Source organism: Egretta garzetta, unplaced genomic scaffold (assembly GCF_000687185.1).
Source record: "Egretta garzetta isolate BGI_Z169 unplaced genomic scaffold, ASM68718v1 scaffold56, whole genome shotgun sequence".
NCBI lineage: Eukaryota > Metazoa > Chordata > Aves > Pelecaniformes > Ardeidae > Egretta > Egretta garzetta.
In genome coordinates, this window is record NW_009260182.1 from 11,615,197 (window position 1) to 11,643,018 (window position 27,822).

Genomic DNA, 27,822 nt, shown 5'->3' on the forward strand with positions numbered 1-27,822 from the left:
GCATTTGTATCATGTTGTCAACAGAGTGCTATCACACAGGGGGAAGAGGGCTACAAATTAATATTACTTGGCTGAGAAACTAAAGCAGGTTAGTCTAGAAACATAAGAAAATGCAGTTATGTTTTGCCATTAAGACCCCCAAATGACACCTTAAACAGTGACAGAGTGGAAATTGGGAAAGATTTATTTATTACTTTGTTACTGAAATAAACTGGAACATGTGTTCAATACCTTACCAATATTATGGCAGAGCAGGAGGTTGGACCTACAGAATGAGAACTATTTACACACCTAACTTCCATTGAATTCACTAGGAATTAATGAGTTTAGCTCTGTGGCTAAAATTAGTACTAAGCATGTCAATAAGCAGTTCCGTGGAATTACCATGTCAAACTTCTATACAACAAACAATGCCTCATCCATCTTCTCTACTGCTACAGGGAAAGCTCCAGATGTGGGTTGATGTTTTCCCTAAAAGCTTAGGACCTCCAGGCCCTCCCTTCAACATCACTCCCCGAAAAGCCAAGAAGTGAGTATCCATATGTACTACACACCGTCTGGCAGCCCTGACAAAGGCAATTCAATTCTCTTTCCCCAAACATCTTCTCTCTTAGGTATATCTTGCGGGTGATTGTATGGAACACCAAAGATGTCATTCTGGATGAAAAGAGCATCACAGGGGAAGAAATGAGTGACATTTACGTCAAGGGGTAGGAGCATCCTGTCACGTAACACTTACTTACAAATGAATGATGTTCAGAATGCCCCAGGAATGCGTAGACCAAAGATGATTTGGTTCAGCCAAGTCAGTGCCTCTGAAATAATGCTAACCCCAGAGAAATACCAAAGTGTTATGAGATAACGTACGACCAGTTAATGTACAGTGAAAGATCCCTTCATCTCTTGAGATGGGAAGCAACTGAAAAGATAGTGTCTTAGCTTTGGTGCTGCATAACCTGGATTCTTACTTCTTACATTTCCTAGTCTTAATGTAAAAAATTCAATAGAAATCAGGGAAATACACTACTAGGCTATTGAGTTAATTTATCCTAAAAAGGAAATTAAAAAACCCCACCAACAACTCCCCACTGATACAGTACTGGTCTTAGCAGATCAGAAGTTCAGTTCATATGGTCCTCTTTACAGTGCCAAATTGGAACCAAACTGAGAAAGGGTGTGAAAGACTCTTCACTCCTCTGTGAGCAACTCTTACGGCTTGTTTGCAACCACTTAATGATATGGGTACAGTACAAACAAGCACCAGTGTAGTCCCCTGCGAACACCAGACCTGTCTGTCTCTCTCTTTTCAGATGGATGCCTGGTAATGAAGAAAATAAGCAGAAAGAGAACACACACTTAATAGAATTTTCTGACCTACTCACTCATGGAAATAAATATGAAAGCATCTGTTAGCGTAAATTATTTTGATATGTAAAGAAAAAAGCACTCTGTCTTGGAAGGTAATTGACATTGTATAAAATTATGTCACTGTATCAAACTCAAGTGGCCTCAGTCTAGGCAGTTACAGGCTGTCCTTTCTGAATTAGTTTAATAAATACATTTTACATGATGTGTAAATACCCTGAATGGTAAATAATTTTAAGATGTGTTTCTCTTGCTTTCCTAAAAGTTCAGGTGTGAATACCTGGCGTGATCAACTAAAACCAACCCAGTTACTGCAAAATGTAGCCAGGTTTAAAGGCTATGCTCCTCCTGTCCTCTCTGAGAATGGTAGAAAGATTAACTACGGGGGACGAGACTATACTTTGGAGGAAGCTGGTGAGCTTGTTCACTTATTTTATTTTTCTGTCTTAAATTCTTACTGACACAAATAAAAACTTTTCAGTAATTTATGGAAAATTAGAAAAAATCTTCCATTTTTTTAATGCTGAGCACAGTTTTCTGCTGAATTTTTAAATATCTGGGTCTAAATTTTTTAAAAAGTTCAAATTCAAATTCTGTGTCATGAACCCCCATTCTTTTTCCATTTCTTTTATTTCAGAAGCTAACAAAATTTTGCATCAGCATCTTGGTCCAGGTGAAGAGCGGCTAGCCCTTCATATCCTCAGAACCCAGGGTTTGGTACCTGAACATGTGGAGACAAGGACTTTATATAGCACCTTCCAACCCAACATCTCCCAGGTACTATGAACCTGTTTACTTGTGGTTTCTTTAATGCAGAAATGGAGGATTCCTGCATTTGTATCATGTTGTCAACAGAGTGCTATCACACAGGGGGAAGAGGGCTACAAATTAATATTACTTGGCTGAGAAACTAAAGCAGGTTAGTCTAGAAACATAAGAAAATGCAGTTATGTTTTGCCATTAAGACCCCCAAATGACACCTTAAACAGTGACAGAGTGGAAATTGGGAAAGATTTATTTATTACTTTGTTACTGAAATAAACTGGAACATGTGTTCAATACCTTACCAATATTAAAGGAGACAGCCTGGCTCTGAGGGAACAGAAGCTTGGACCTACAGAATGAGAACTATTTACACACCTAACTTCCATTGAATTCACTAGGAATTAATGAGTTTAGCTCTGTGGCTAAAATTAGTACTAAGCATGTCAATAAGCAGTTCCGTGGAATTACCATGTCAAACTTCTATACAACAAACAATGCCTCATCCATCTTCTCTACTGCTACAGGGAAAGCTCCAGATGTGGGTTGATGTTTTCCCTAAAAGCTTAGGACCTCCAGGCCCTCCCTTCAACATCACTCCCCGAAAAGCCAAGAAGTGAGTATCCATATGTACTACACACCGTCTGGCAGCCCTGACAAAGGCAATTCAATTCTCTTTCCCCAAACATCTTCTCTCTTAGGTATATCTTGCGGGTGATTGTATGGAACACCAAAGATGTCATTCTGGATGAAAAGAGCATCACAGGGGAAGAAATGAGTGACATTTACGTCAAGGGGTAGGAGCATCCTGTCACGTAACACTTACTTACAAATGAATGATGTTCAGAATGCCCCAGGAATGCGTAGACCAAAGATGATTTGGTTCAGCCAAGTCAGTGCCTCTGAAATAATGCTAACCCCAGAGAAATACCAAAGTGTTATGAGATAACGTACGACCAGTTAATGTACAGTGAAAGATCCCTTCATCTCTTGAGATGGGAAGCAACTGAAAAGATAGTGTCTTAGCTTTGGTGCTGCATAACCTGGATTCTTACTTCTTACATTTCCTAGTCTTAATGTAAAAAATTCAATAGAAATCAGGGAAATACACTACTAGGCTATTGAGTTAATTTATCCTAAAAAGGAAATTAAAAAACCCCACCAACAACTCCCCACTGATACAGTACTGGTCTTAGCAGATCAGAAGTTCAGTTCATATGGTCCTCTTTACAGTGCCAAATTGGAACCAAACTGAGAAAGGGTGTGAAAGACTCTTCACTCCTCTGTGAGCAACTCTTACGGCTTGTTTGCAACCACTTAATGATATGGGTACAGTACAAACAAGCACCAGTGTAGTCCCCTGCGAACACCAGACCTGTCTGTCTCTCTCTTTTCAGATGGATGCCTGGTAATGAAGAAAATAAGCAGAAAACCGATGTTCACTATCGATCCTTGGATGGTGAAGGGAACTTTAACTGGAGATTTATTTTTCCTTTTGACTATCTCCCAGCGGAGCAACTCTGTGTCATTTCTAAAAAGGTAAGAATTTCTAAAGATTTCAATACTTAGAATACAGACTGTAATTAGTCTGATAATTTTGTACCTACATATTGAAAGAGACAGTTTGGCTCTGTTCTGCATGCTTTTTTCAAACTGCTATTGTGAACAGATTCAATTTTGACTTTGAGCCAGGAACACCACACTGGCAACAACAGCAGTCTCCTCTTAGCAAGGGCAGTATTAGATCCTTAATACTTCCACCAGCTGCAGAATTCACAAGTACTGACAGACCACAGCTTTGAATTTTCGTAAGTAATTTTAAAAAGGTGCTTGGGTTTTGTTTTTTAAAATTTTAGGAACATTTTTGGAGTCTTGACAAGACAGAATTCAGAATCCCACCCAAACTGATCATTCAAATATGGGATAACGACAAGTTCTCCTTGGATGATTATCTGGGTAAGACTTCTAAGAAGAGAATTATTGTTGTCTCAGAGTAAGAGATAAAAATGAACAATTTTAAATTATTGCATAAGGATTGTGTTTACAAAGTGAACCACCGAGCATGCAAATACACTCCTGCTTTCCCACACAGTACAGGCTTACTTGCGCTCATGAATGAATGAGTGGATGGATAGTCACTCAGTAAAGGCCAAGTAAACCAAGATACTTTTCATTCAGGTAAACCCTATCACAAAGTGCATGAAATTATAATGTGCATGAAAACGTACTTTGCGTCTTTCTTTAAGTAAGATTACTTAAAACAAGAGTACTTCAGTTCTAACTAAGAGTACTGACATAACACTGTAATTTAGGTTAAGCAATCTACTTCACATAATTATTAATTCTGCTTCACACCTTTAATAATCCCTACTTTTTGTGGAGATATTGGTCTGCAGAAGATTCTTTGCCCTGTATTAAGACAGCTCCAAACTCTTTAGCTTACATGCAAATCACATAGGCCTCAAAATCTGAAAACAATTGATTGGTTTATAACAATCATTAAAGTTAGCTAAATTATGCATTTAACTATCAGAAATTACAATAGTATTACATTACTGTATGTAGTCTTCTATTTAGGTGTGTGGGGAAAAAAACCCTCTATTATAAGTAAGTCAAGTGATTTCACTCACATTCAAAGAGGGGGATGAGAGCTTGCTAAATCCAGTTTATCACTACCAGCACTTTCAACACCAGCAAGATTGGCTTAAACACAGCCTGATGTGTCCCACTTCCCCACCTCACAATATCCTTGGACAAACAAGAATATAATGCATATGTTGATTGTTTTTCCTGTATAACATGTTTAGAGATAGGAAAGGTTGATATTGAACCACTATGCTGTACAGTTGGTTGTGTTATGCAGTGTTTATTTTTTTTTCCCCACCTCCTAGGCTTTGTGGAACTTGATTTACATAAAACAATCATTCCAGCAAAAGTTCCAGAGAAATGCAATATAGACATGATTCCAGAATACAAGGCAGACAGTTCTCAGAAGGCTCCCAGGACTGCCTCTCTCTTCGAACAGAAATCCATGAAAGGATGGTGGCCATGTTATGTTGAAAAGGATGGCTCCCGTATTTTAGCGGTATGATTATTGCTTCTCTTAAAACTACTTAAAACATGCTCACCTTGCTTTTGAAATTGTAAGAAAGACTGTAAAGAGTCCCCCACTTAGCTGTTAGCTTTCAGTGGATAAACAGAGGAGGAGTAAACAAAACATTCCATGCACAAGTTCAGGAATTTTGCTCCATCAACATTTTTTTGTTTTAAAGTATGAGTTCAATACTTAAATTTATTTTTTTTTGTTTTTAACTCTGTTTAACTTGAAGGACTCTGGTACCAGGTTGCATCATATTATCTCACCAAAGCAGCCAATAGAGTTATTTTGTGAATGAATTTATCACATTAATGCTTAGGAGAAACATGAGACATCCTAAATGCATTAAAGACTAAAGAAAAGAGCTTAAAAATCCAAAGCATTTTTGTACAGAGCAAATATAATTTATATACTGAGAACCCAGACTAGCTTCATGATTACAAGAGCAATCAGCAGACCAAAAGCATTTTAACCTATTCTATGAAGAATATAAATGCATATTTATCACTTGCCAGAGTATTAAGCCTTTCAAGTCTGTATGTTTCTTCTTTCTACAAATCTTTAAACATTATTGCTGGAATTTAATAAAGGAGGAAAAATATTCAGAAACATCTATCAGCCACAGCAATATAAAAAATGAGATGCTTAGTCATTTGGAAAAGAAGCGGTCTTTGGGTTGTTCTTGAAAGAAGAGAACTGCTTTTGTTTTGCTAAATTGGAAAAAACCCCAGTATATAGCTTAAAACAGAACTACAAACAAATTAGCAGAACCATTTTATGTACTGTGATTTTTTTTTCTATTTGTCATTCTCTGATACTTTGTTGTGACATTGTCATAGCGCAGAAGTGTGTTTTGAGAAGGAAATTGAAAACACACAGATGCACACAATGAGCTGATCCCAGACTCTGCTATATAAGTAGCAAACAAGTGCTCTTAGTTCTGTTTCAGTAAGATGCTTGTCTCATGCCACATGTTTTCTGAAGGGTAAAGTTGAAATGACATTGGAAGTCGTCAATGAAAAAGAAGCTGAGGAAAGGCCAGCTGGTAAAGGAAGAGATGAACCCAACATGAACCCCAAACTAGATCTACCAAAGTAAGTTATTTTTCCCTCACTAGCTTGAGAAATACATAACATCTAGCTGCTGTGATGTTCTTGACAAAAACCGCATGCAGCAAAGAATCTATTAAACATCAATTGTCCTTTGCAAATCTTCATTTATAAAAGCCAGTCCTGTTTCCTTTTGCAAGCATTAGGATAAAATGCAAGGTGATTTCAGTATTAATGGCACGCATTTACTGAAACTGCTGTTATATGTTACAAAAATACCTGTGTGTTCTTCAACCTCTGAACCAGACTGTTGTTACGTATTACAGTCTCACACTTAAGTATTCACTGTTTTCATAGTATAAGTAATACTTGTTTCTTTCAAAATGCAGCCGACCAGATACTTCCTTCCTTTGGTTTACAAATCCCTGCAAGACAATGAAATTTATCGTGTGGCGCAGGTTTAAATGGCTCTTCATAGGCCTTATCTTCTTGCTGATTTTACTCTTGTTCGTAGCGGTACTCCTCTATTCATTGCCGGTAAGAATTTTTAAGTGTTACTGTTCTTCAGCCATGTGTGGTATGAAGCTGGCTTATATACGAGTCATCAACAGGATACATTCCTTACTCAGACAAGAGATTCTATCAACTCAGTTTTAGCAGGGAGATAGGGATTATATCCATATAGCTATAAAAAATTTCAACTGATATTTATTGAGAAACAATTAAAATGTATGTGAAAACTAACCTGTTAACTAAAGATGGAGCAAATGACTGCTTTAGAAGTGTGGATAACCTACACAATTAAAAATAGTTAATAGTCTAGAGCCTGGATTTCAGTCTACTACTACTAATCTGAAATATCTTACTCTTTTTTACTGTACTTTAACTGAAATTAGTATACCCTGAATACATTCTGATCCATTTTAATATCTTAAATGTCTTTTAAAAAACTGCACTGAAGTATTTTGTGTACATCTTTTAACCTCTATTGTGTCTTCCCTCCTTCCCCAACAGAACTATTTGTCAATGAAGATTGTGAAGCCAATTTAAAGAAGAGTTTTTTACCTCATCCTTTTAAATAGTAATGAGGTTTCGCCTCAGGCTGTGGACCAAGTTCAGCACAGCTCTCCATCCTTTTTATCTGCTAGTGTTGGAACTGTAAAATAGATAAGTAAGAATTTAACCAAGGTTAGCGAAAGTTCAAGGGGTCATGACAGGAGTTTTTAAAAAACAAAGGATAAACCCCCTCATGTTTCGTGTACTTTTTTTACTTCAGTGGTATCTACACATAGTAAAGTTCTGACTTCCTTGCTTTTAACCTAGATTTTTCATAAAAATCACTCAGGAGCCTGCCTACTATTGCTTTCTCTATTTTTTAATGGATACTTCCTTTTGAGAATTCCTTTCTATTGGGCACACTTTGAAACTTCACATTTTAGCTTAATAAAAAACAAGCACTACTTATAATTATGTATACCAAAGAAACCTCACAGTGCAATCAAAGAAGACTCAGACATTGTTTCTAGAAAAGTCCTCAGCATCATGCTGCTTAAAATTCTTAGTTACTAGACAAGTAGACTCGACAATGCTGTATGTGTACCTTGACAACTGCATGCACACAGAAATAAATAATGTACTGTTTACTTAGTATGATTTACAAATGTTTAAATAAACTTATCCACAAGGAAAATGCAAGTTTCCAGTTTTCTTTATCTATTGCAAAACCACAATGCATTAGGTATTGTAAAGTGTCTATCAGAAGATGTAATCCCACAAATCTGGAGTTCAAGGTATTTTCCTGTTATCTTTATGTTGAAGAATAAGGAAATACAGCGGCACAAGTTTCTAATGAATTTCTTCATTAATTAGGAAATTAATAGAGAAATTAAATTTGCTGAATAGTTTCACTATACTTCTTGTATTTAGAGATTATCTTGAATCAAAACATAAGAGGATACACAACCCAGATTCAACCCTTGTTTGAAATCTGATCTGCACATTGGAAATAATTCATTTAGCCTCAGTCTCCTCTCCCTAAGGACAGTAAAATATAATCTGCACTGAAGATCAGGTTAGGGCCTGGGATTCTACCTCACTTTTATCGAGGGCCAAAGCAGAAGTATCTTGCTGAACATCTCTGATACTTGAAATGTAGGAAATCTGCAGCAGAACCTGAAACCAGTGTTTTGTGTGACTGTCACACTCTTGACTGGGTAAGGACTTCAGCTGTCTTTAAAACGTTGACAAAAATAACTGCAAGAATTAATTAGTTTTGAAAAATATCTGTCATTGTATTTAATGGCACACTTACTTAATGCTTTCTTATAACACAACACTGTACAATAAGCATGCATTTGTCAGGCAAAATAAGTAAATTATACTGACTTAATTCTGTTGAACAAGTTAGAGTAAAGGTATTAAATAATTTCCAGAATGTCAAGTCCCATTGGCTAGGGTGGAGCAAGCAGCAGTCATCCTGTCAAAAAAAGATAACGCCACCCTTATTTTTTGGCTGTTAAGAAATTCCCAAGCATCTTAACCTATGAATGAGAGCTCAGAGCTGGAACTAAATCACCATGCAGATGGATTGTCCCTTCACTAGTGACAAAACAGCACGCCAGAAATCACTGGCAATTTGCATGAGCTAATGCTTGATCATCCACTATTAAAATCTGTCTCAATCAATGCCATAAATCTGACAGACGGTAAAAATCACAGCAGCCTTACTTTTAATAAGACAAGGAGGTGTGTTGCTTGTAAGGGTTGTAATTAGAAAGCATTTAACTTGAAAGAGCATTCCCCAGAAAACAAGTATGAAATGGAGTCGAGATCTGAGCAAGCCTGTTCACCTAGCATTTGAAGAGCGGCACGTACTGCTCTCCTGAGTTCAGTTTGCCCTCTTCCAGCTGCCTTTTTGTCCAAGCATGCAAAGGCTTGACAGTTTCGCTACTATTAGGCAATGTCATTAAAAACATAACTGAAAAGTCTGAGAAGCCATTCTACCTCCCCGCCTGCCCCAGTAACAACCAAAAGAAAACACTTATTCACAAGAAAGAAAAGGTGATCATTAATATTTACATGCTAGTCAGATCTGTAATCCCTGGTGTAGCTGCTGTGCACAGCTCCAACATACAGCAGCTTTTAGTCTAGCTCAAACAGTTAGCAAAGGTTTAGTCCTGTGTAGGAAAAAATGCGGGAATTGTCTGCCACTCTTGTTCTGTGCTGGCTACCATGGATGTTGGTTTTGGCCAGGATGGCTCTGTGCTGCTCCAGTTGCCGGCAACTGAGGCAAACATCCTTTAAGACCACAGAAAAAAGGGCAGAATGTAGATGTGCCTGATACAGCTCTTCCTTACAGCAGGAAATTACTTAACCCCAGGAATTCCTCCTCCTAAGAGTTTGCTTTGCCTAAACTGATAAGCTGACAAATACTTTGGCCTGTGAGCTGACTGGGCCAGTTCACCTGTGCTGAGTCCCCAGATTATCTGGGTCTAAAATGACTTCTCTGTTCTGGGAAAAGTAGGTGTTTGATGAGGCTCCCTTCTCTGCACCTGCGTGCCATTCAAACATGAGGTGCTAGCCAGCTGAAACAGCCAGGAGAAGGCTAAAGCTAAACAGAAAGTGCTTTTAACAAAAAAATGGCTAACTAAAAGCAGTATGTCACTTGCCAGTGGCACATCAGAGGCCCTCAGTCGCTGACATCATGTAGGTTCAAACAAGAGCAGCTGCACTCTTTGGTACATTCAGGTATCCAAGCAGCACATGACTTCCTGTTGGCTGCTTGCTGTGGCCACCCCAAACCCCGACTACTGGAATGGGCTGTAAAGAGGGAACAGCCACTGCCGTGTGCTTTACCACTAGGCAGATTGTACACAAAAGACTCATCGATGTGGCTCAGGAAGAAAAATTTGCACCTAAACCAGCTCAATGTAAAATAAAGAGGCAGCAAACTCAGCAACACCTACAAGCTGCTCCTGCATTTCTTTGAACAACCACAAGATGACATCCCAAGTCTCGTGTGTTCACAGAGTCCTTCCAGTACTTCTGTTTTATTCTTGTACTAAATACATCTCACATACGGAGATGAGAAATGAGATATATTTAATAGTTAAGGGAAAACACAGTCCCATCGAAGTCCATTGCTGCTAAGTGTATTTGGACAGCACAGCCGTAAGCGCGCTTGGGACCTGCCCCACAAACAGAAAGTCACTCCAGGTGGGGACCCCCCTGACTTTAATGCTGTCCTCTAAGAAGGATTTCTGGCCCATGCCGCCAGATGCCCAAGTATCTATTTAGCAACTTGAAAGCAGTACCAAAGAGTAAGCCGGCAGCCTTCAGTGCTGAATCTTGTGTCCACGCTAGCTCAGCTTGTAAATACCTCTCTGCCATTTCCACAGCACTTCCCATTGCTCAGGGCAGTTGTGTCATGTATACAGACAGGCCATCAGATGTACAGACAGGGACCTGAATTAGAAAGACAATTCACTAAAGAAGGAAAACTAGAAAGTTCTTTAAAAATTCGTATGCAGCACAGAAAAGGGAATAAACATTGTGTCTGTCGACTCTGACCATGTGCTGATCACAAAGCCACCCCTTGAAAAAGTTTGTCTCCTTTGTAGCCTTTTCTGTGGCTAAGAGACTAAATCCATTGACAAGCCAAAATGAGGAACACAGTGAGGAAAGAACCGTACTTCCCCCAAGCCACCAAAAAACTCTGAATGCATTATAACGGCTTATGAAAGACTCCCAGGCAGTGCTGCTCCTTTCCCAGACCTACAAGGTGTCAGGACTAGCAGCAAAAAGCACCAGGGCATTCAGAACACAGCAGGAGGTACACAGACACCCCAAATGGAGCGGTGGGACTGCCAGCCACCTCAGAGGACCCATGAGTGCCAGCAGCGAGTGAGCTGCTCGCTGGATTCCTTTAGGGGAGCAACCTAGAGATGGTCAGTGGGAGGGAATGAGCCGAGGTGTCTTACGGGAGCCCAGGTGCACGCCTTGCGCCTCTCAGCTCAGGGCTGCAGCAGGGTGCCAGCACCCACCTGGGATCTGCAGCCCAAACCACTGCCCCTTCCACTCCCCTCTGCAGCGGCGCTGCTGCCCCACAACAGGGGTGCTGGAAAGCGTTCCCACCAATGCCGCCTCCGTAACCGCACGCCCAGCCAGGCAGCAGATTTTGCTCTAAAGCTTTCAGGCAGAGAAGCGAACTGAACCTGCACTCCTGTCGTGAATGAATCTGTGAATCCTGCCGACTATATTAATTTGTCGTGAATGAGTGGCTTTACACAGTTGGATTTAGGAGCAGTTTAGAGTTGACTTGTGGCAAATCACAGGATTTGACTGATATTTTAATAGCACCCAATCATCAGTGAATTAACAAAGTGATTAGACAAAATTAATCAAAAGAGCAACTTAGTTAAAGAGTCAAAGCTGGCAAGGTTCACTCTATTACTACATGGAAGAAGCACACAAAGGAAAATCAAGTTACACATGAGTTAGGGTGATTCACAGAGAAGTCATGGATGCAGAGGATAAGGAGGACCCTCCCGTTGAGTCACAAGGTTCAGAGTAGACCCCATTGCTTTAAAGTATATATAAAGGTATACCTGTTAAAAATTCCCCTCGAGTTCAGTGCAATATTCACATCAAATGTCTTGGCATTTCTCAGTGGATGAGGGTTGAGCCTCAAGGAGTGAAGGGTTTCAGCCCAGGCTCCACTGTTCGTCTTCGGTGATGGACCTCCGATTTTCACAAACTTTAACGAGTTTGTGAGCTCTAGAGGCATCCCGCTCAGAGGGAGATGCTGGTCGCAGCCGCTGCTCAGCTGTAAGAAGACACACGTACTTCCAGAAAGGAAGAGATGCAGAACTAGGAGTGACCGGAGAGTTTATATAAACCTTAAGCTAGGCAGTAATGAAACAGTTACACACTTGCACCTAAGCGCCCGAACTCCCATCAGTACCTCTTTACACAGCGATGTCCTCTACTGGGGCTGCCATTGAGAGCAGCCTGATATGAAACAGCAATTAGGAAAACTAATAAAGCTAGAGGCATCATCAACCAGGGAACAATGAATACACCAGAATATGTTACAGTGTTGTTTCATTCCTAATCATGTTATGCTCAAACTTAATATTTGATTTTGCTACAGGTCTCAAAAAAGGCCCATTATAAATTAATAAAGATTCGAATGCAGACAATGAAAGTAATCAAGAGCAAGCAGGAAGGGTAAGGCCTCCTGGACACGAAAAGCTGAAGAGGTCAGCACTAGCCTGGAAAGTGACGGAGTAACAAGAAAATAACAGATCTCTAAAGCAAGCTACAGAGAGGTAGAGGACATACACATCGGATGCCTTTCTTCAGGGGCTAAAGCACGAAGACTTTTAGCTAAAGCTAAAACCATGCACATGCACACATGAAGACTCCTTCAAACTAAAAGGCAAAAAATTTACAAAAGGTTAAAGGTGACATTTTAGTGCAGATTGTAGATAGCTGGTGGAACACACTGGCAGAGCATATTATTTGGTTGAATAATAACAAAGAAAAACTGCAATGCCTCCCTGCATTTACACACTAGGACAACATTACAAAACACACTAGCTCTTACATACACCTCGCTGCATCCCGTGTGAGCTGGCAGGAATCCCCAGGATGGTTTTACCCCACAGCTAGCACTGCATAGGTGGGAGCAGAATTATACACCCACGGCTGTAGGAGATGCCCTTCCTTGTAGAATTCCCAAGTTTTCAAGCCTTGAGTGTGTATTCCTTACCACTCAGGTTATCAGGTAAAATACCACAAAAAAGTGATCTCTAAAGCTCACGGACCAGCTTCAGAGCCACCATTCCAGTGAGGCCATTGGCATTGGTGGCACTACTAACTTTAGATATCTGTGTCTAGTCACTACCATGCCTTTGACTAAAAAAAGCAGACTTACAACAAAAGGAAATGCGACCAACCTCTTCCTACACTCCTTCTGAATTTTTTTTAGTGTGGGGCCTATACTCTTACTTGCTTCAAACCATAGCACTACAGTGTGTTGAAAGAAATCATGGTTTATGGCCCTGAGAAGAGCATCTTAAGCTGATGTAGTCATCAAACTAAATATTCTCAAACTGAGTTGTCAGCAAGTTCCTTTGCCCCAAGACTCTGTTTCAGGACTGCAGGCAGACTCAGGGAGATGAGAATATATTAACTGCACAGGAATGACCTTCAGAACAATTTATTTGCTCATAGGAGGGCAAATATAATAGAGAAAATAAAAATAAAATAAAAAATAAAGTAACAGAAAGGGTACATAGCCACCAAGTCCACCTATGTACCAAATATAGGGATGGACATTGCAAATAAGACAATTTATCAGATGAGATAAATAACCCTTTAAGAAGCCCAACACTTACTCTAAATGTACAGGACAGATAATTAGCATGTGTTAAAACAATGAAAGTAGTACAGTTGCTCATAGCAAAACGTTACACATCACTATCTTGGAGAAAAGCATCAGCTTCCACAGCAAAATTCCAGATTTCTTAATGCTCCTTTCCCCGATTTCAAGGGGAGAAACTTTGCAGAAGTATTTTGTGTATGAATCTGCTCAGCTTCTACTCCCGGGTACGTGAAACCTTTGTTTTCATTAACAGAGTTAACAAATGTTATGTTCGATAGCTGTCTGGCTGAGGACTGATAGCAGAGTTCATCAGCGCCTTCGCTTCGGCCTTACGCCCTTACTGCCCGGGTGCAGGAGGCGCGCGCTGGCCCCAAAGGCTGCCGGTGAGCTCGCGCCTCTGGGGCTCCAGCGCTGAGCTCCTGCTCTGCACCTCTGACGCGCCCTGGCCTGGCGGAGGAGATGGGTTTCAGAGGGCTTTTTTCAACACTAAAGCCTTCCTGCTTCCAAGGGGGAGGCAGCCAATTAAATTTCTAAAATGAATCCTGCCCACATCAGATCAGCCTAGCCCAAACCAGACACACTCCACCCCATAATCCACCTGCCCTCATGCAAAAGCCTGTACTGTAAATGCACTATATATGCGTTACTGTTAGAATATTTAGAAAGAAAGAAAGAAAAAAAAAGGCTGAGACAAGTATCTATGCAAAAACAAAGAAGCGGAACACCTAGTGAGACCGTCATCTGCTGTTGCCATACAGGGGCTCTGTTAGTGGGGCCCTGTAGTTTTTGGTTCTGTTTCTTGCCTTAAAGAATCCTGAAACAGAACGGGGTAGTCCCACTGTGCGGTGAGTTTGAACACACAAAAAGGTAGACAGGTAGAAGCAATCAGCTCTGAGAGAGGATTTACTTTTACTTCCCTCACACAAGTATATGTGCGTGTGTTTTTAATTAGAAATAAGACGTCTCCGCTCATCTTGCTCTGAGCCATGCTGTGCCAACTTAAACCCTGCCAATGACTCTGAATAGTCAAACAAACCTCTGTCCCTCCCCAAACATCCACCATTCACATTAAATAAAACACATAACAATGGAGGGAAAATAGACCTGAAAAGAGCTTATTTCCAAATGTAAAGCTCTAACCTGAGGATAGCTATTTTCATGCAAATCTGAATTCTTCTCGCCCATATACATAGACCAAGAATTATCTGTTCACTTAACACTCTAAGCTTCTCTTATGCGATTAACAGGGAGGAGCAAATTAAAGGAAAATGGAATGGAAATCCCCCAAAGCAATGAAAGGGAACAGTACCCTCCCCTGCTCCCAAACTAGCAAAAGACCCTGAAAACAAACTTGTGCACTAGGGCAATAAGGAGGCACAGCAAAAGCCGGGCCAGCCTGCCAAATCATGGGGGAGTTCTGCTGTTCCCATCAGTTTCTAACGACCGGTCTGCGCTTTGTCCCTTTTGGAGCACATGGGGAAACATCTTCAATCCAGCCAGCCTCTGCATCAGCCTTACCTTTGCCAAGCTCACCCGGTACAGATGTGATGTACCTCTGGAACACCTTCCCACAGCAACTGTTCAGCATGTGGCCACCTGCACTGTAAAACCTCAACTCTATCATACACGTCCGCTGCTGCATGTCACTACTGGCTCAAAAGCTGAATTTCCAGTTTGGAAACTGAAAATACCAAATTTCACCTCCAGTATTTTTTTTTTAATCTGAAAGCAATGGAAAAAAAATTGCTGTGAAAATTTGGTGTGAAAGCAATTAAAAAGAAGTAAAGAAAAAAATCCATTTTCTATCTATGAAAATAACATACTTGTTGGCTTTACCATGAGTAGCAGTTTCAATGCAAAGCTGCGGAAAGCTACCAGAACCACCTGCGGTAGCAGTAACTACTCCTAAGCTGGGCAGAGGAACCTACAAGCCCAACGCAGCGCTGGAGCTGTTACAAGCTCTCAGAAATACAGGCCAGGCTGTAATGGACCCTTGTCGCTGTATCTGCAAAGATGAACAAACCCACAACACCTCAATTGAAATTTCAAGCTCATGTTTTCTTTTTATGCATAATGAAATAATTACATTTACCTTGCTTTTCTGAATCAGAAGGGGACTTTCTACTGGTGGCTCCAACCAAAGAAGCTACTCCAAGCCTTGCAGAGGGTAGAAACTGTTTCTATTAATTAACAGAAGCAAGTCCAGGTGAATTAGCTACTAATTTAAGTCCTAGTCCTTTTTTTATTATTATTGCTCAACTCTTTCAACTGTTCATGAGTATGTCCAGGATTAAGGCAGGACTACAAATTTTTAGTGGTATATATATAAAAGAACTGACCCTCACCAACACTCAACAAGGATTAAACAAGTTACTGTAATTTTAATCAGAAAATCACCTAGACCTGATGAGGAGGAGATGAAACACTAGTCAGAAGATCATTAACTGGTCTACTCTAACATGTCCTGTACTACTCCAGTTGTAAGGCGATAGTGAAAACCATAGGGAGACAGCTGGCAGACGCACCACCGTAGAATGAACTCTGGTGTGAAAGCCAAGTGCTGACATGAAGACACCAGCTCCAGAGACCTCAGTGAACAGTAGTCTTATTGGGTCAGCTTTTTTCATATGAGCTATTTGTAGATGTCTTTCATCTTTGTCTGCATTGAATAAGCAAGAGAATGAATGAGCAACAGGGAAGGAATCAAGAGAAGAGGAGGCACAAATTAGCAGTATATTGAATTATGCCATAGGAGCCATTGCCTTGTAACAATATGGCTTTACAGAATTTTCATGCTTTGTGATGCCAGTAAGAAGATGTATTGGGAAAAATGCCAGTGGTTTATGTTCCTGGAGAAAAAAAATCAAACAAACAAAATGTTGGAAAGCAGTGATCTGGTGAGAATAACATTATTCAGTGAACATGACTTCTTCTGTGGATTGCTGTCAGAGGACTCTTTCTCAAAAATCTTCCTTTCCAAAAACCTACATTACTCATCCGTGACTGTAAAACAGGAAAGATCCCAGCACCCCAGGTTTCCCACAAAAGTACCACTGCTTTGGCAGAGTTACACCAAGAAGGACCCTATGTCCTCTTTACGTGCAGTGCATTTCTCATTGCAAAGCAGATCTGCCCGCACTGGTGTCAGTGTATCTTCTCAGCTACCACTTACTGTGGATGGTCTGCTCTTAACAATATCTGACACCCAAACCTAAAATTTTGCTTATGTCTCTTAGTTCCTTAGGTGAGTACATGTCTCTGGAAGATTGTTGTCTGACAAAGTCGAATATTTTTAACCAATTTCAGAGCAAAATGGGATGCCTCATAGGAAACTTAATTCTAAGCTCATTTGCTATAACTCAGAATTACCCCATTAAAATAAATTATTTAACGTAGGACATAATATCGCTAAGCAGCTCAAGGAAGGGTGTAGGGTTTGGGGAGGGGAAGAATTTGCATAACAATAAGTATCAATCTGTGATATTACCAAAGAACATTCATAAACAATGGTGCCCTTATGATACCTGAGAAAGTAAAGCGAAGTTAGCATTTGTAAAGGCACTATTCATTTCCAAATTTTTTTTTCCTGTTTATTTCACAGAACAAAGTTGCAAGCGATACACAAAACTAGGGCAAAAAAGGTCAGGGTTAGGAGAACACAAGATCCCATACCCCAGTGTTGGAAAAGGGGAGGGGAAGGATGGCTCCTGCCCAGGCTCCCTCGTGGCGGCGGCGCTTGCCTCAGCAGCCTCAGCTCCCCTGCAGCTCTTCACCCCGGCGCTACTCTGACAATCGGATGAGCCTCCGCTTCCCAACACAGTCTTTGAACAACGATTCCAGTGCATAAAATGCAAAGACTGATGGTCATAGCATGATACATACCTGCTGAGTACAGAGACCGGCACAGCTAAGCTTAATCAGCTTTTCCTCCAAATGTGTCAAGCAATCCTATGCTTTCATTGCGCAAACCATCTGCAGAAAGAAGTGCCACAGCCAGTAGGGAATTTCTTAAATACATTGCAAAGTTATTAGTAGATATTACCTTTACTACACTACCTCCTTTTCCCCACGTTATAACAAGCAAGGTTACTTCAAAGCGTAGCTGGTTTAGGTTGCTTACCAACAGAAACTCTTCCTTCACTCCCCTGCACTCTGACACGACGTCTGGAAGGGTCACCTGCATAATAAAGACAGCATATGCTAAGTCAACATTCTCGTGTAATACCTCTCAAAGTTATAAACATCTGAACTGTGAACTCATCTTAAATTATACAGAAAATAATTTACTCTAAAATAAACCAAAGCCAGTGAAATTTTAGGCAACCTATTTTACTATGGATTATCTTACCTCTTGAAAAGCTTGCAACAAAAGAACTAAAAGGGGCAACCTATGTTCATTACTTCTCCTAGGTGGACATCTGTTGAGTTTGGAGAGACACTTTTTATCAATTCAGAATTCTGCCTGTGAAAAGGCCAGGAGGGACTCTTGGGATCCTTTGGTTATCGTCCTGCACTCACACCCACAGGGAGACTGTCCCAACATCAAACTGATGCTCAGACATTTTGGATTTCTGTTCTCAGGGCCCCACCTAGGAGCACGGTTCTTTGGTCTGGAAGACTGGGTCGTTGGACTCATTGTTATCAGTCGGGTCTTCTCTTATGGTCCAGCTACCTCAAGATGAAAGCCTTAATCAATCTGTTTTAAACAAATCAATCTGGTTTAAACTCTAATCAGCATCCTGTCCGTGTTATGCGCCGTAAATCTCCACTGAGCTCAGCCTGCATGCGGTAATTAGCACAGAAAGCAGCGTGACACTTACTAGTCCTTATTCTGGCATGTAAGCAAGCACTCATGTCGGAGGCTATGGTCATTCAGACTGTGGATGCATCAGCTCCTGCCTCCTCTCAGTAAAACCTGGCTGCAGCCTCTCCCCTGAGCGTGTCGCACAGGGCCCGTGGTGCTTCGCTAAGCTTGGGAGATCCTGGGAAATCCTCACGAACAGTTGGCTATGGCAGAGCAAAGGCTCATCTGCTAATTTTGTTCCTTCAACACCAACGTTATCGATGACTTCTGTTACACGCACAGTATCCTCCCTGCACTCTCTGGATTTTAGAAAGCTACCAGCAATTCCATTTTGCCATGAGGGGAAGGAAAGGAAAGCATTATCAGACTGTGCTAAGTGCTCTGCTAACAGGTAACTGCAGGCTTGATCTAGCTGTCAGTGGAAATGGGTGAGACCTTCCTAGACAGCATCAATAAGTGCTTTGATTTGCGTCTTTTAAAACAGTATCTCCAGACTATAAAAGCACTGCTTATCGAATGAAATATATTACGCTTAAAAACTCCATTATATGCATTTCAAGGGAAAGAAATTTCTCTGCAGCAAATTTACTACTAAAATGTTTCTGAGGTACAAATATCTCACTCCCCATTCTTCCAGAAACTGCAAACAAATAATTAGCCCTTCTGAACTCCAGAGTCTGTAGCCTGTAGTTAATGTGATCTTACTAATGCATTTACAAACACCAGGCTCTAAAGCCAACACTGAGCTATTCCATCGTAATTTAGATCTCTCATTAACTTCACCACCCTGACCAACATGCTGTCACTGGCAGAGCGTTTGACAGTTTAGATTACCTGCAGACATGAGTTCGTGTCAATTCAATTAAGAAAGATTAATTCCAGAACTGACAATGCATAAATATTTTTAAATTACACCTGGCCTTGTTGGCACTGCTTCCTCCAAGACTGACTTTAGAAGAGAGAACATTTCTTTAGCCTCCTGGGCAGAAAGGAAAACTAGAAGGAAGGTGAAAGAAAGAATTTGTTATGAATTCAGTATTCCATCGTACTGTCTGAGTCCATATTTTTTAATCCCCACCCCTCCCAATAATTAAACAAGCTTATATCTCACTGTTACAGCAGGAAAAAAAACAGGAAAGATTCAATGCAAACAGCCACTGCCAGAAAATTGTCAGTGACATCTTTATGATGATCGTTTGCTGACTGATTTAGGTCTATTTTGTGTACATTATTGCTTTGGAAGGCATTCAGGTACCATGGTGATAGACACCATATGAGAACATAGATAGATAACATTTGACATTTATCTTCATGAGCAAAGATCTGGGTAACTCCCCACTGATTGCACTTCTGATGAGTGAAGATAAATGTCACATCAGACTAAGCCATCTCATATTCTAGTGAAACACTCTTACTCTTGGCTCTGGTGCGTAAAAATATCTAGCTTCAGTGCATATGAACAGGCTTAACTAGGTAAGCATCAAGCATGGGGTGATAAACTGATTTGCTCCCTGTCATCAAACAGGTCAGCAGCCAGAGGAGCCAGATTTATTAAATTCTGGTCCAAGGTTTAATCTTCTAGAAAAAACTTTCTCTGAGATTTCAGTGCAACAATTACACAGCCATTGCCTGAAAAGAGCATTTTAAAAAGCAAAACCTCTTTACTGCTATAGCCAAAACAGTGCTGTGCCCAAAGCAATAAGCTCTGTTGAGAAAGAGCGCAGTCCCACATGAGTGTCAGTAGTACCCTGCTTTTGGAGCCAGAGCCTGATCTTTTTGCTAAATTATGCCAAACCATGCAGATGCACCAACCTCAGTGATACCAGCATTGTCTGATGCCAAACAAGGCAGAGGTCCTTAGTGCAAGTGGAGTGGGAATCTCTACTGGAACATAAACTGGGAGTACAAGAGGGAGCATTCAGCCAGCAATGGGAAAGGCAGAGAGATGTAACATGCTCCTGCCATTTTTAAGCTGGTGCCTTGTCCCATGGACTGTTTCTTCTGTCCCCTTGGTGTTAGGGTTAAACGGGACAAAAGAAGTCACAGAACCCAGAACTACCTGATATAAGCATTCAAGATTCTGATGCCTAGGTGTGTCTTTTCTAATTTTTCTGCACCCACGGGCTGAAAAGATGGATTGAATGGCTTGCAAGGTACCTTAAGCTCAACAAATTCGAGTACTTCTGTAGTAGCCAATATGAGGCAGCATAAAATACAGACAAATACAGCAAGAAAAACCAAACCCAGAAAGTAATAACAGTTTCAAATCCCTTCTAAGGTACAGGTTTGAGCAGATATTAAAACACTGGCCCAATTCAGGGTTTTAGCTTGGTTTCCTGAGAGACGAAGGCTTATGCTCCTGTATGGTTTATCCATCCCTCCCTCACCAGTCCTTTCCTAGCAAGTCTTGAAGCTGCTGGCCAGGCTCCATCTCACACACACAAGGCTTCTGGATGGCCAGCAGCACATAAGAAAGTTCAGGGTGGATCCAATAAAAGGTGTAAGTGCTTTCATGTCGGAGAGCAGGCAGATCTTATTATTAGGTGCCTCCATTCTCTATGAAGTGTATAGAGCGAGATAAGTGACACAAAATCAAAGCCAAAGTAGTCAGCAGCCTACACGGACCGATAGAGCGGCACTCAGGGCAGGTGTGTCTGAAATCCACCCCCTGCGGGGCGCAGCTTTCTTCATAGGCCTGAAGCCTCCCCTGTGGGTAGAGAATGACATCAAAACTTTTGCTTAACCCACTCAACATGGAATTTTAGCCCTCAAGGGCTGCTGGTCATTTTATCCAATTATTATCTTGTGTAAAGGTGGTGCTCTCTTTGAGATTTTTTTTCTAAATATTTTATTTGTAAATCTTGGATTGTATTTGCAACAGTATTAATTGTTCATTACTACTGTTATCGTAAGGTATGCGAACACCACACTTCTTGATTCTGTCATCAGCTTATGGGGGAACTTTCAGTTCTGGTTGGAACTTTCTTTTTTATGCAAGGCTGATGGTTTTTTAGGATGTGCCAGGAGAAACCAAATGTTTCATATGCTAAACCTTTTTCAGGTCACTTCCGGATTAAAAGTCCAAAGAGAAATGCCAAAACCCAAATAAATAAAAAACCCAAAGAAAGTAAAGAAATTGGTCTCATCTAAGTCTTTTCTCATATTCAACCCCCCAAAAAAATCCTAACACGATGGGGCAGGGGGAAGGAGTCGACCATGTCTGACTACTATTGTGGGCCTGTCCAGAAGCCAGAGATGCTTAGAGCATCTGGAAAACAAGCTGTACACACACGCACATTACAGTTCTCACTTATCCAATCAAGCTTTACTGTAACATACTGCATCTGACCTGGTCCCCACACGTATCAAAGCTATTTTAACCAGGCTCTGTTATCCTGCCTGACAAAGGCCCTCACCTGTGGGTTTCCTGCTTGTGGCGAACATAGACTTGGCCTCTTGAGCACTGAAATTCATTAACCTTAGCAAAGCGGAGAGAACTACAGCTGAATACAATTTCCTTGGGGGTCCTTCATTAGAGCAAGTTTTAATGAATTTGTATTCTTAATTCTAGAAGTGCACTAAAGAAACCTGGACTTACTGCAATTTTATGAAAATATATTTGAAAACAAGAGCACCTACACCAATAGATAGTGCCAAGTCATTAGAAATACGCAGCTATGTTAGGGAAGAAAAACAGAATTAAAGACATCACTGCAACCCTAGGAAGTGCTATCATTCCATGGAAATGACGTTTCTACGTGCAATGGGAAAAGACAGTCACAAACCACGGTGCAGCCATGCAGGGCAGTGCTTCAGCTGCCAGGAAGCTGTGGGCCCAGGGGGCACACCACGGGAACAGAGGTGACAGTTCCTGTGAGATTTTCTAGTTCAGCCACCTATTAAATAATTTAATATTCTTTCACCTAATTGCCTGGTTTAACAGGACAATTACTTCCCAATCAATGCTGAATGATGCTGAAGTTCTAATGTCTCTAAATAGCCAATTTGTAAACTAACTGTGGCTATTTTCCCCCATCTCAGCTTTGGTGGAGATGTGTTACAGATTTAACAAAATTTTGATGATACTCATTGATTAAATGTTTTGGCTTAAATTTTCGTGTGGGTAGTTTTGGGTTGGGTTTTTTTCTGTTGTTTGGGGTTTTATAACTAAAGGACTTAATTTTTCTTTTTTTTTAAAGCCAGGTTTTCTTCAGACCAGCCTCCCCCTGTGGAGGGACAATAAGCTTGGGATCTAATGGAAAAAACTGTTGAAGCAATTTTTATGGGGAAGTCAGAATAAATCTATTAAGAAATCTGTATTCAAATAGCAAATCTTATTTTTATGTGAGAAGACATTCTGTATTCTCACTCTTTCTTCCTTCCTAACACAGCCATTTTCAGACAGCTGACTGGCTTAGCTGTGCTATCTTCCCCTGGAACATTGCCTGAGCTGGAGGAGAGCCAGCATCATCACTTGATGTCTCGGGCAAGTGAGGGGGGCTTACGCTGTGATTTCTGTCAAGTATCAACAACGAGGCAGAACTCGCATCATTAGGCAGTTGAAAACCTGCTCTTCTGAGCTTTGGGCCAGAACTCTGGACTCATACCAAATTTGTTCTACTGCTGGTAAAGTAGAATAGCTGATAAACCTCTTCTTTGATTTAAAATCTTAAGGAGTTGGGGTTTTTTTAAGGACTACTGAGTTCCAACCCTTTTGCATGCAGTTTCCACTCATGCTGCTCCCTCCACTGCATGGTCTGTTTTTTTCATACAGAAAATAAAATATTAAAATAAAAATTAAAAAAAACCCAAACAAACAAATACAAAAGGCAGAATGACTGCAGCAGCAGCAAACTATGTCAAAGCCTTTGAATTTAAGCCAGTTCACAGATCTTGAGCTTAAAGCTGAAACATGACTTTCCCAGCCTAGCTCTTTGGTTCATTTAGTAATTGCTCTGAATGTATTAGTGTTCACTTCATTAACAGTTTGGTAGTTTTCAGAACAGTGTGATTTTTATGAAGTGGGGACAATGAAAAAAAAAAAGTTTATTTTTTTGAGAGTCAGTTCAGTGAGATTGTGAAATAAACCACGAGTAGCAACTGAAGAACACTGCAGTGGCTGTAGCTTTGGGTCCAGCTATCAGCATTTATTGATACACTGCATTATTTTTTAAAATTAGATTAGCTATAGAGACAAATGGCAGCTAAAATAACAAGAACCAAATGACTTATCTTATGTCCTCCTCTTCTGCAAATAATCTGCAGATCAAGATGTTTGAATTGCAAAAACGAGTGTCTGCATTCTTTTTACCTTCCCTGTAACCACAGAGGAGATCGAAGTCCACTGCACTTTTCTTCTTAGGGACAACAGCATCCTGATATTGGGCATAACTGGCTGTGCTGGTGGCTGGGGACACACATGTGCAGGTCACACCGCTACCGTTCTCGCAACCAAGCAGATGTTCCAGGCTGCAATATCCTGGGGCCAGAAAGCACAGAGTAGATCAGGAGGAGGAGTTAGGGCAGCCCAGTTTTCAGTCTTGCTTTAAGCATATCTTTCAAGACTGCAAAGGAGATATTCAGTGGCTCTGGCACAGCGAGATCCCTGGCAGGCTAATCAGCATTTTTAACAGGAGCCTAAGTGCTAGAGAGAGATTCCCCCAAAGGCCTGGGACAACCAAACAGTTTGAAGCAGAATATAAACTAATTATGTTTTACAGCTGAAAGAAATGTTTGTACACAAGTGTGAAAACAGAAGAAAGCTAAAAGGAAATGGAAAAACTCATAAAAGTTGCATGATAGATCAAGAAAGGGTTACACAAGAGACAACAAGGCACATGTGTGCAATGAAAGAAAACACCCGGTAGCTACAGAAAGCAGCTAGAAAATAGAGTAGCCACATAAAGCAGCAGAATGGGCAAAGCAGAATAATAAAAAAGCAGAAATAAATACAAATGTCCTTCCTCCCTTTGCATCCCATTTTTTTTAAATTGTAAGACCTTTAGGCATCTGTTTCTAACACCTACAGCACAAACTTTCAGATACTACAGAAATAAATAAACACTTCAAGAGAATCCCAGCGTAGCATGTGGCAGGTGGTGCCGTATCAGAACAAAGGCGGCACTGAAAGGCTAATACATTTAAGGTATCTTATATTTTGGTTTTGGTCATGGAGGGGTGGTTTTGTTCTGACTCTCTTTGAAAAGAATATAACCTACGTTACTACACAAGCAGCCTCTGCACTGGGCAACAGAAGACCTCCCTCTGAGATGCTTAGACCCTTCTATGTTTTCCTGAGTCAATCCAATATGACCACAGGGAAATCCAAGTTCCCTAAAAGAGAGGCCATGAATGACATCAAACACCGTACTTCACTGCTAGCTTTGAAAGCAGGTACTTAAATTCCGTATAGGCTTTATCTTGATATTAGGTTTTGGTACAGATTTTTTTTTTCTTTTTTATTATTAACAGACTGCTGTGGATAACTTTTTGCATTTACCAGTTTTTAAAGTCTCAAATTATTAAGAAGTCCCTTAAATTAATGCTGCCCCTCACATTTTAAACCAGTTTCTTGTCTACATGAGCCATATCTAAATAGCATCTTCCAAACACAGATGATCTTTGTCATTTTCATAAAAGGCCATTCTAGGCTATGTTAAGATAACCAGGTTTTGTTGTTTTTTAAGAATAAGGAGGAAAAATAAGTCCACTTTGTTCCTTGGCCTTTTCAGTTTTGCATAATTTACTTCTTAAACTGCAGATATTTTGTGTGTTTCTAAAACATGACGGAGCAAGTCCCATGTCAATAGCTGCATTAAAATATCACACTGGTTAAATAATGCCAAAAGACCTGGCCTAAAATGAAATGGGTAGCAAATTGAAAGTCACATCTGAGACTTCATCTTTAACTCAAACCACTGAAAAAAAGTTAAAGTGACAAAGATTTTTTTATGTATGAAATTCCTTCTGCGGGAATGACGAGTGAGACAGGAGGGGGCAGACCATCTGCAAGCTGTGCCATCACACAGTCACCTCAATAGTTTACCGTCAGCCTGGATGGACAAGAGAACCCACAGGTCAGGCCAAGATGCTGTAAGCAATGGAGCAGGGTGTCCTGCAGGCAGCTTTGCTCCACCAGGCTCTTCCTTTGGCTCTGAAGTTTTCTGAACCTTACACTCAGCTACAACAGGCACAACAATACTCCTGATCACTTAGATCATTAAAAGTTTCAGGGCATTTATAGGGACAAATATATAAATTCCACTGGCCAATTCTATTAATTCTTCTACTCTACTTATAGCTCCACAGAGCACATGTCTTTCGTTCCCTTTCTTGGAAATGGCATGGATCCATTTTAGGAGCAGCTGAAGTGATTTCAAATTCATTTCTAAATCTCTTCCAACTGAAAAACATTGTCCTAATCCATGTCTTTAGTAATTTCTTGGTTTGATGTATTTCAATGTGGTTGAAATGTTGTCCAAAACCTGCTAAGTTTCAGCTGTTCTTAGAGAAGCAAAAATAATAAATAGAAAATACAAGAAGTCTGGCAGACCAAAGACCTATGCTGTCTAGAACAGCCCAAGAGGGATTCTGACATTAGCTGGAGCTCTCTTAAACATCACCAAGTCAATCCTTGGATTCAATGAACTAGAGATTTGGAAAGCAGTGATGACCAATGAGCTTGTGCTCAACGAGCATCAAAAAGGTCTGGTAATTATCCATTCACACCAGTATCAAGAGAGATGCTCACTTATCAAAAGCATCTAAGCAATTTGGGTCCCTATCTTAACAGTAAGGTTGCTTAGACACTTTAGCTGAGCAGATATCCAAAAAAGAAACCAGATTCCCCAGTGGAAAGCTAATACACTTTGCTGACTCACTTCATAGCCAGGTGACAAGAGGATGTAATAAACCACAAGATATTGCCTTGAACCATAAAAGCTTCATTAAGTGGAAGTGCTGCCTTAACAGTTAATGGACCATGAAGAAATATCCAAAATGTTATGGGTGAGCTCAGCTTCCTCCTCAAGTGGAAGACAGAGATCACTAAGTCTTCATCTGCCTTCACTCTTTTTCTTCCTCACCCAGAAATCAAGAAGATTACAGACAGGTGGGTGACATTAAACAGCTGCAGTGGATCCAACGGACACATTCCTGTGGGGATAAACAAGGGGGCATGGGGCTGAAATTGAGAGTATCCATAGCTCTTTTTACATTGGTGGCCAAAGGAGCTTGATCATTTCTGGGTATGGTCAGCATTGAATGGTGTCCCCTCTAGCAGGGCCAAGAATCATGATGAGACCCACAGAACTCAGCACACCTGAGAAGCAGATGGTGCCATTCTGGGCCAGAAACACATCTACCCTGAAAGCAGAGCATTTGGTCTTCCCTTCACCAAAAATGAACTAAGAAGACTTGAACAGATTACTGATACAAGAGAAGATTGACAACCAAAGCTATTAACAGAATTTGCCCCAGGTTTTGTGGTGGTTTTTTTTTTTTTCCCAGAAGGCATTTACATGGGCTGAAGACTGATGATAAAACAGCAGCAAACAATAGTAGGGCAAAAATCTTCACAATTTCCGTACACGAAAGAGAGTTCTTCAGCAGAATGTTTTATCCTCCAGGCATCTGAGAAGAAGTAAAATTGTGCTAGATGTACACCACCTGCACTGAAGGTGAGGGACAGCAGAGCACCACACACACCTTCCAACGTGAAGGTAAAAAATTGGCCAGTCTCAGGAGGGACAGCACTGCACACCTGCATGCATGTACTTGCAGGCTATCACTTCGAAAAGAACACAGTTGGGTCCAAAATATTAGACACAACATATGGGATCCTGTCTTACACTCAAGGCAGACATACTTAGCTAATGGCCATAATACCACTTACTAATAATTAAAAAGATGAAATCTAAAATATTATCACTCTTACAGAAAATACGCAATGAGTAGTCAGCAGCACTGTGGCCAGACAGGAAACAAAGCCAGAAAGTCTGTCTTGAAAGCAGAGAAGTCAGAAGTTCGAAAGCAGAGATGAAAGGCCCATGTAAGTAAAGACCTACAATGCAAGAAAGAAGAGAGAACACAACAATAAGGAATGGGAGTCCAGCAGCTAAATGAAAACGGGCCAAGTAAAGACCAAAGACCAACTGAAAACAGGATACATGCAATGTGTGAAAGAGATTCCTCCCTCACAGTGCAGACTGAGACGAGCAGTCATATTTTGCAAGACATCCATGGTCTGTCTTGCATGACTCCATGCCACACAGTACAAGCACAGCTAAGCGGCTGCCCAGTCTCCCTCCCTCCTGTCCTCTTTCTGCTCTGCTGAGACTATAGCTGAGTTTGCATCAGT

The 27,822-nt window shown here is 40.7% G+C and overlaps 1 protein-coding gene across 1 annotated transcript in view; it reads left to right on the forward strand.

Annotated features, from left to right (window-relative positions):
* The window catches only part of MYOF (myoferlin), a 72,815-nt gene extending 64,986 nt beyond the window's left edge, over positions 1-7,829 (forward strand). The window contains exons 48-55 of the mRNA XM_009641922.2: positions 441-529; positions 615-710; positions 3,525-3,666; positions 3,984-4,083; positions 5,019-5,212; positions 6,209-6,318; positions 6,663-6,810; positions 7,288-7,829. Of these exons, the coding sequence (XP_009640217.1) occupies positions 441-529; positions 615-710; positions 3,525-3,666; positions 3,984-4,083; positions 5,019-5,212; positions 6,209-6,318; positions 6,663-6,810; positions 7,288-7,323 (915 nt within the window). The 3' untranslated portion in view covers positions 7,324-7,829. The remainder of the gene's footprint in view (positions 1-440; positions 530-614; positions 711-3,524; positions 3,667-3,983; positions 4,084-5,018; positions 5,213-6,208; positions 6,319-6,662; positions 6,811-7,287) is intronic.
* Positions 7,830-27,822: the final 19,993 nt, after the last annotated feature.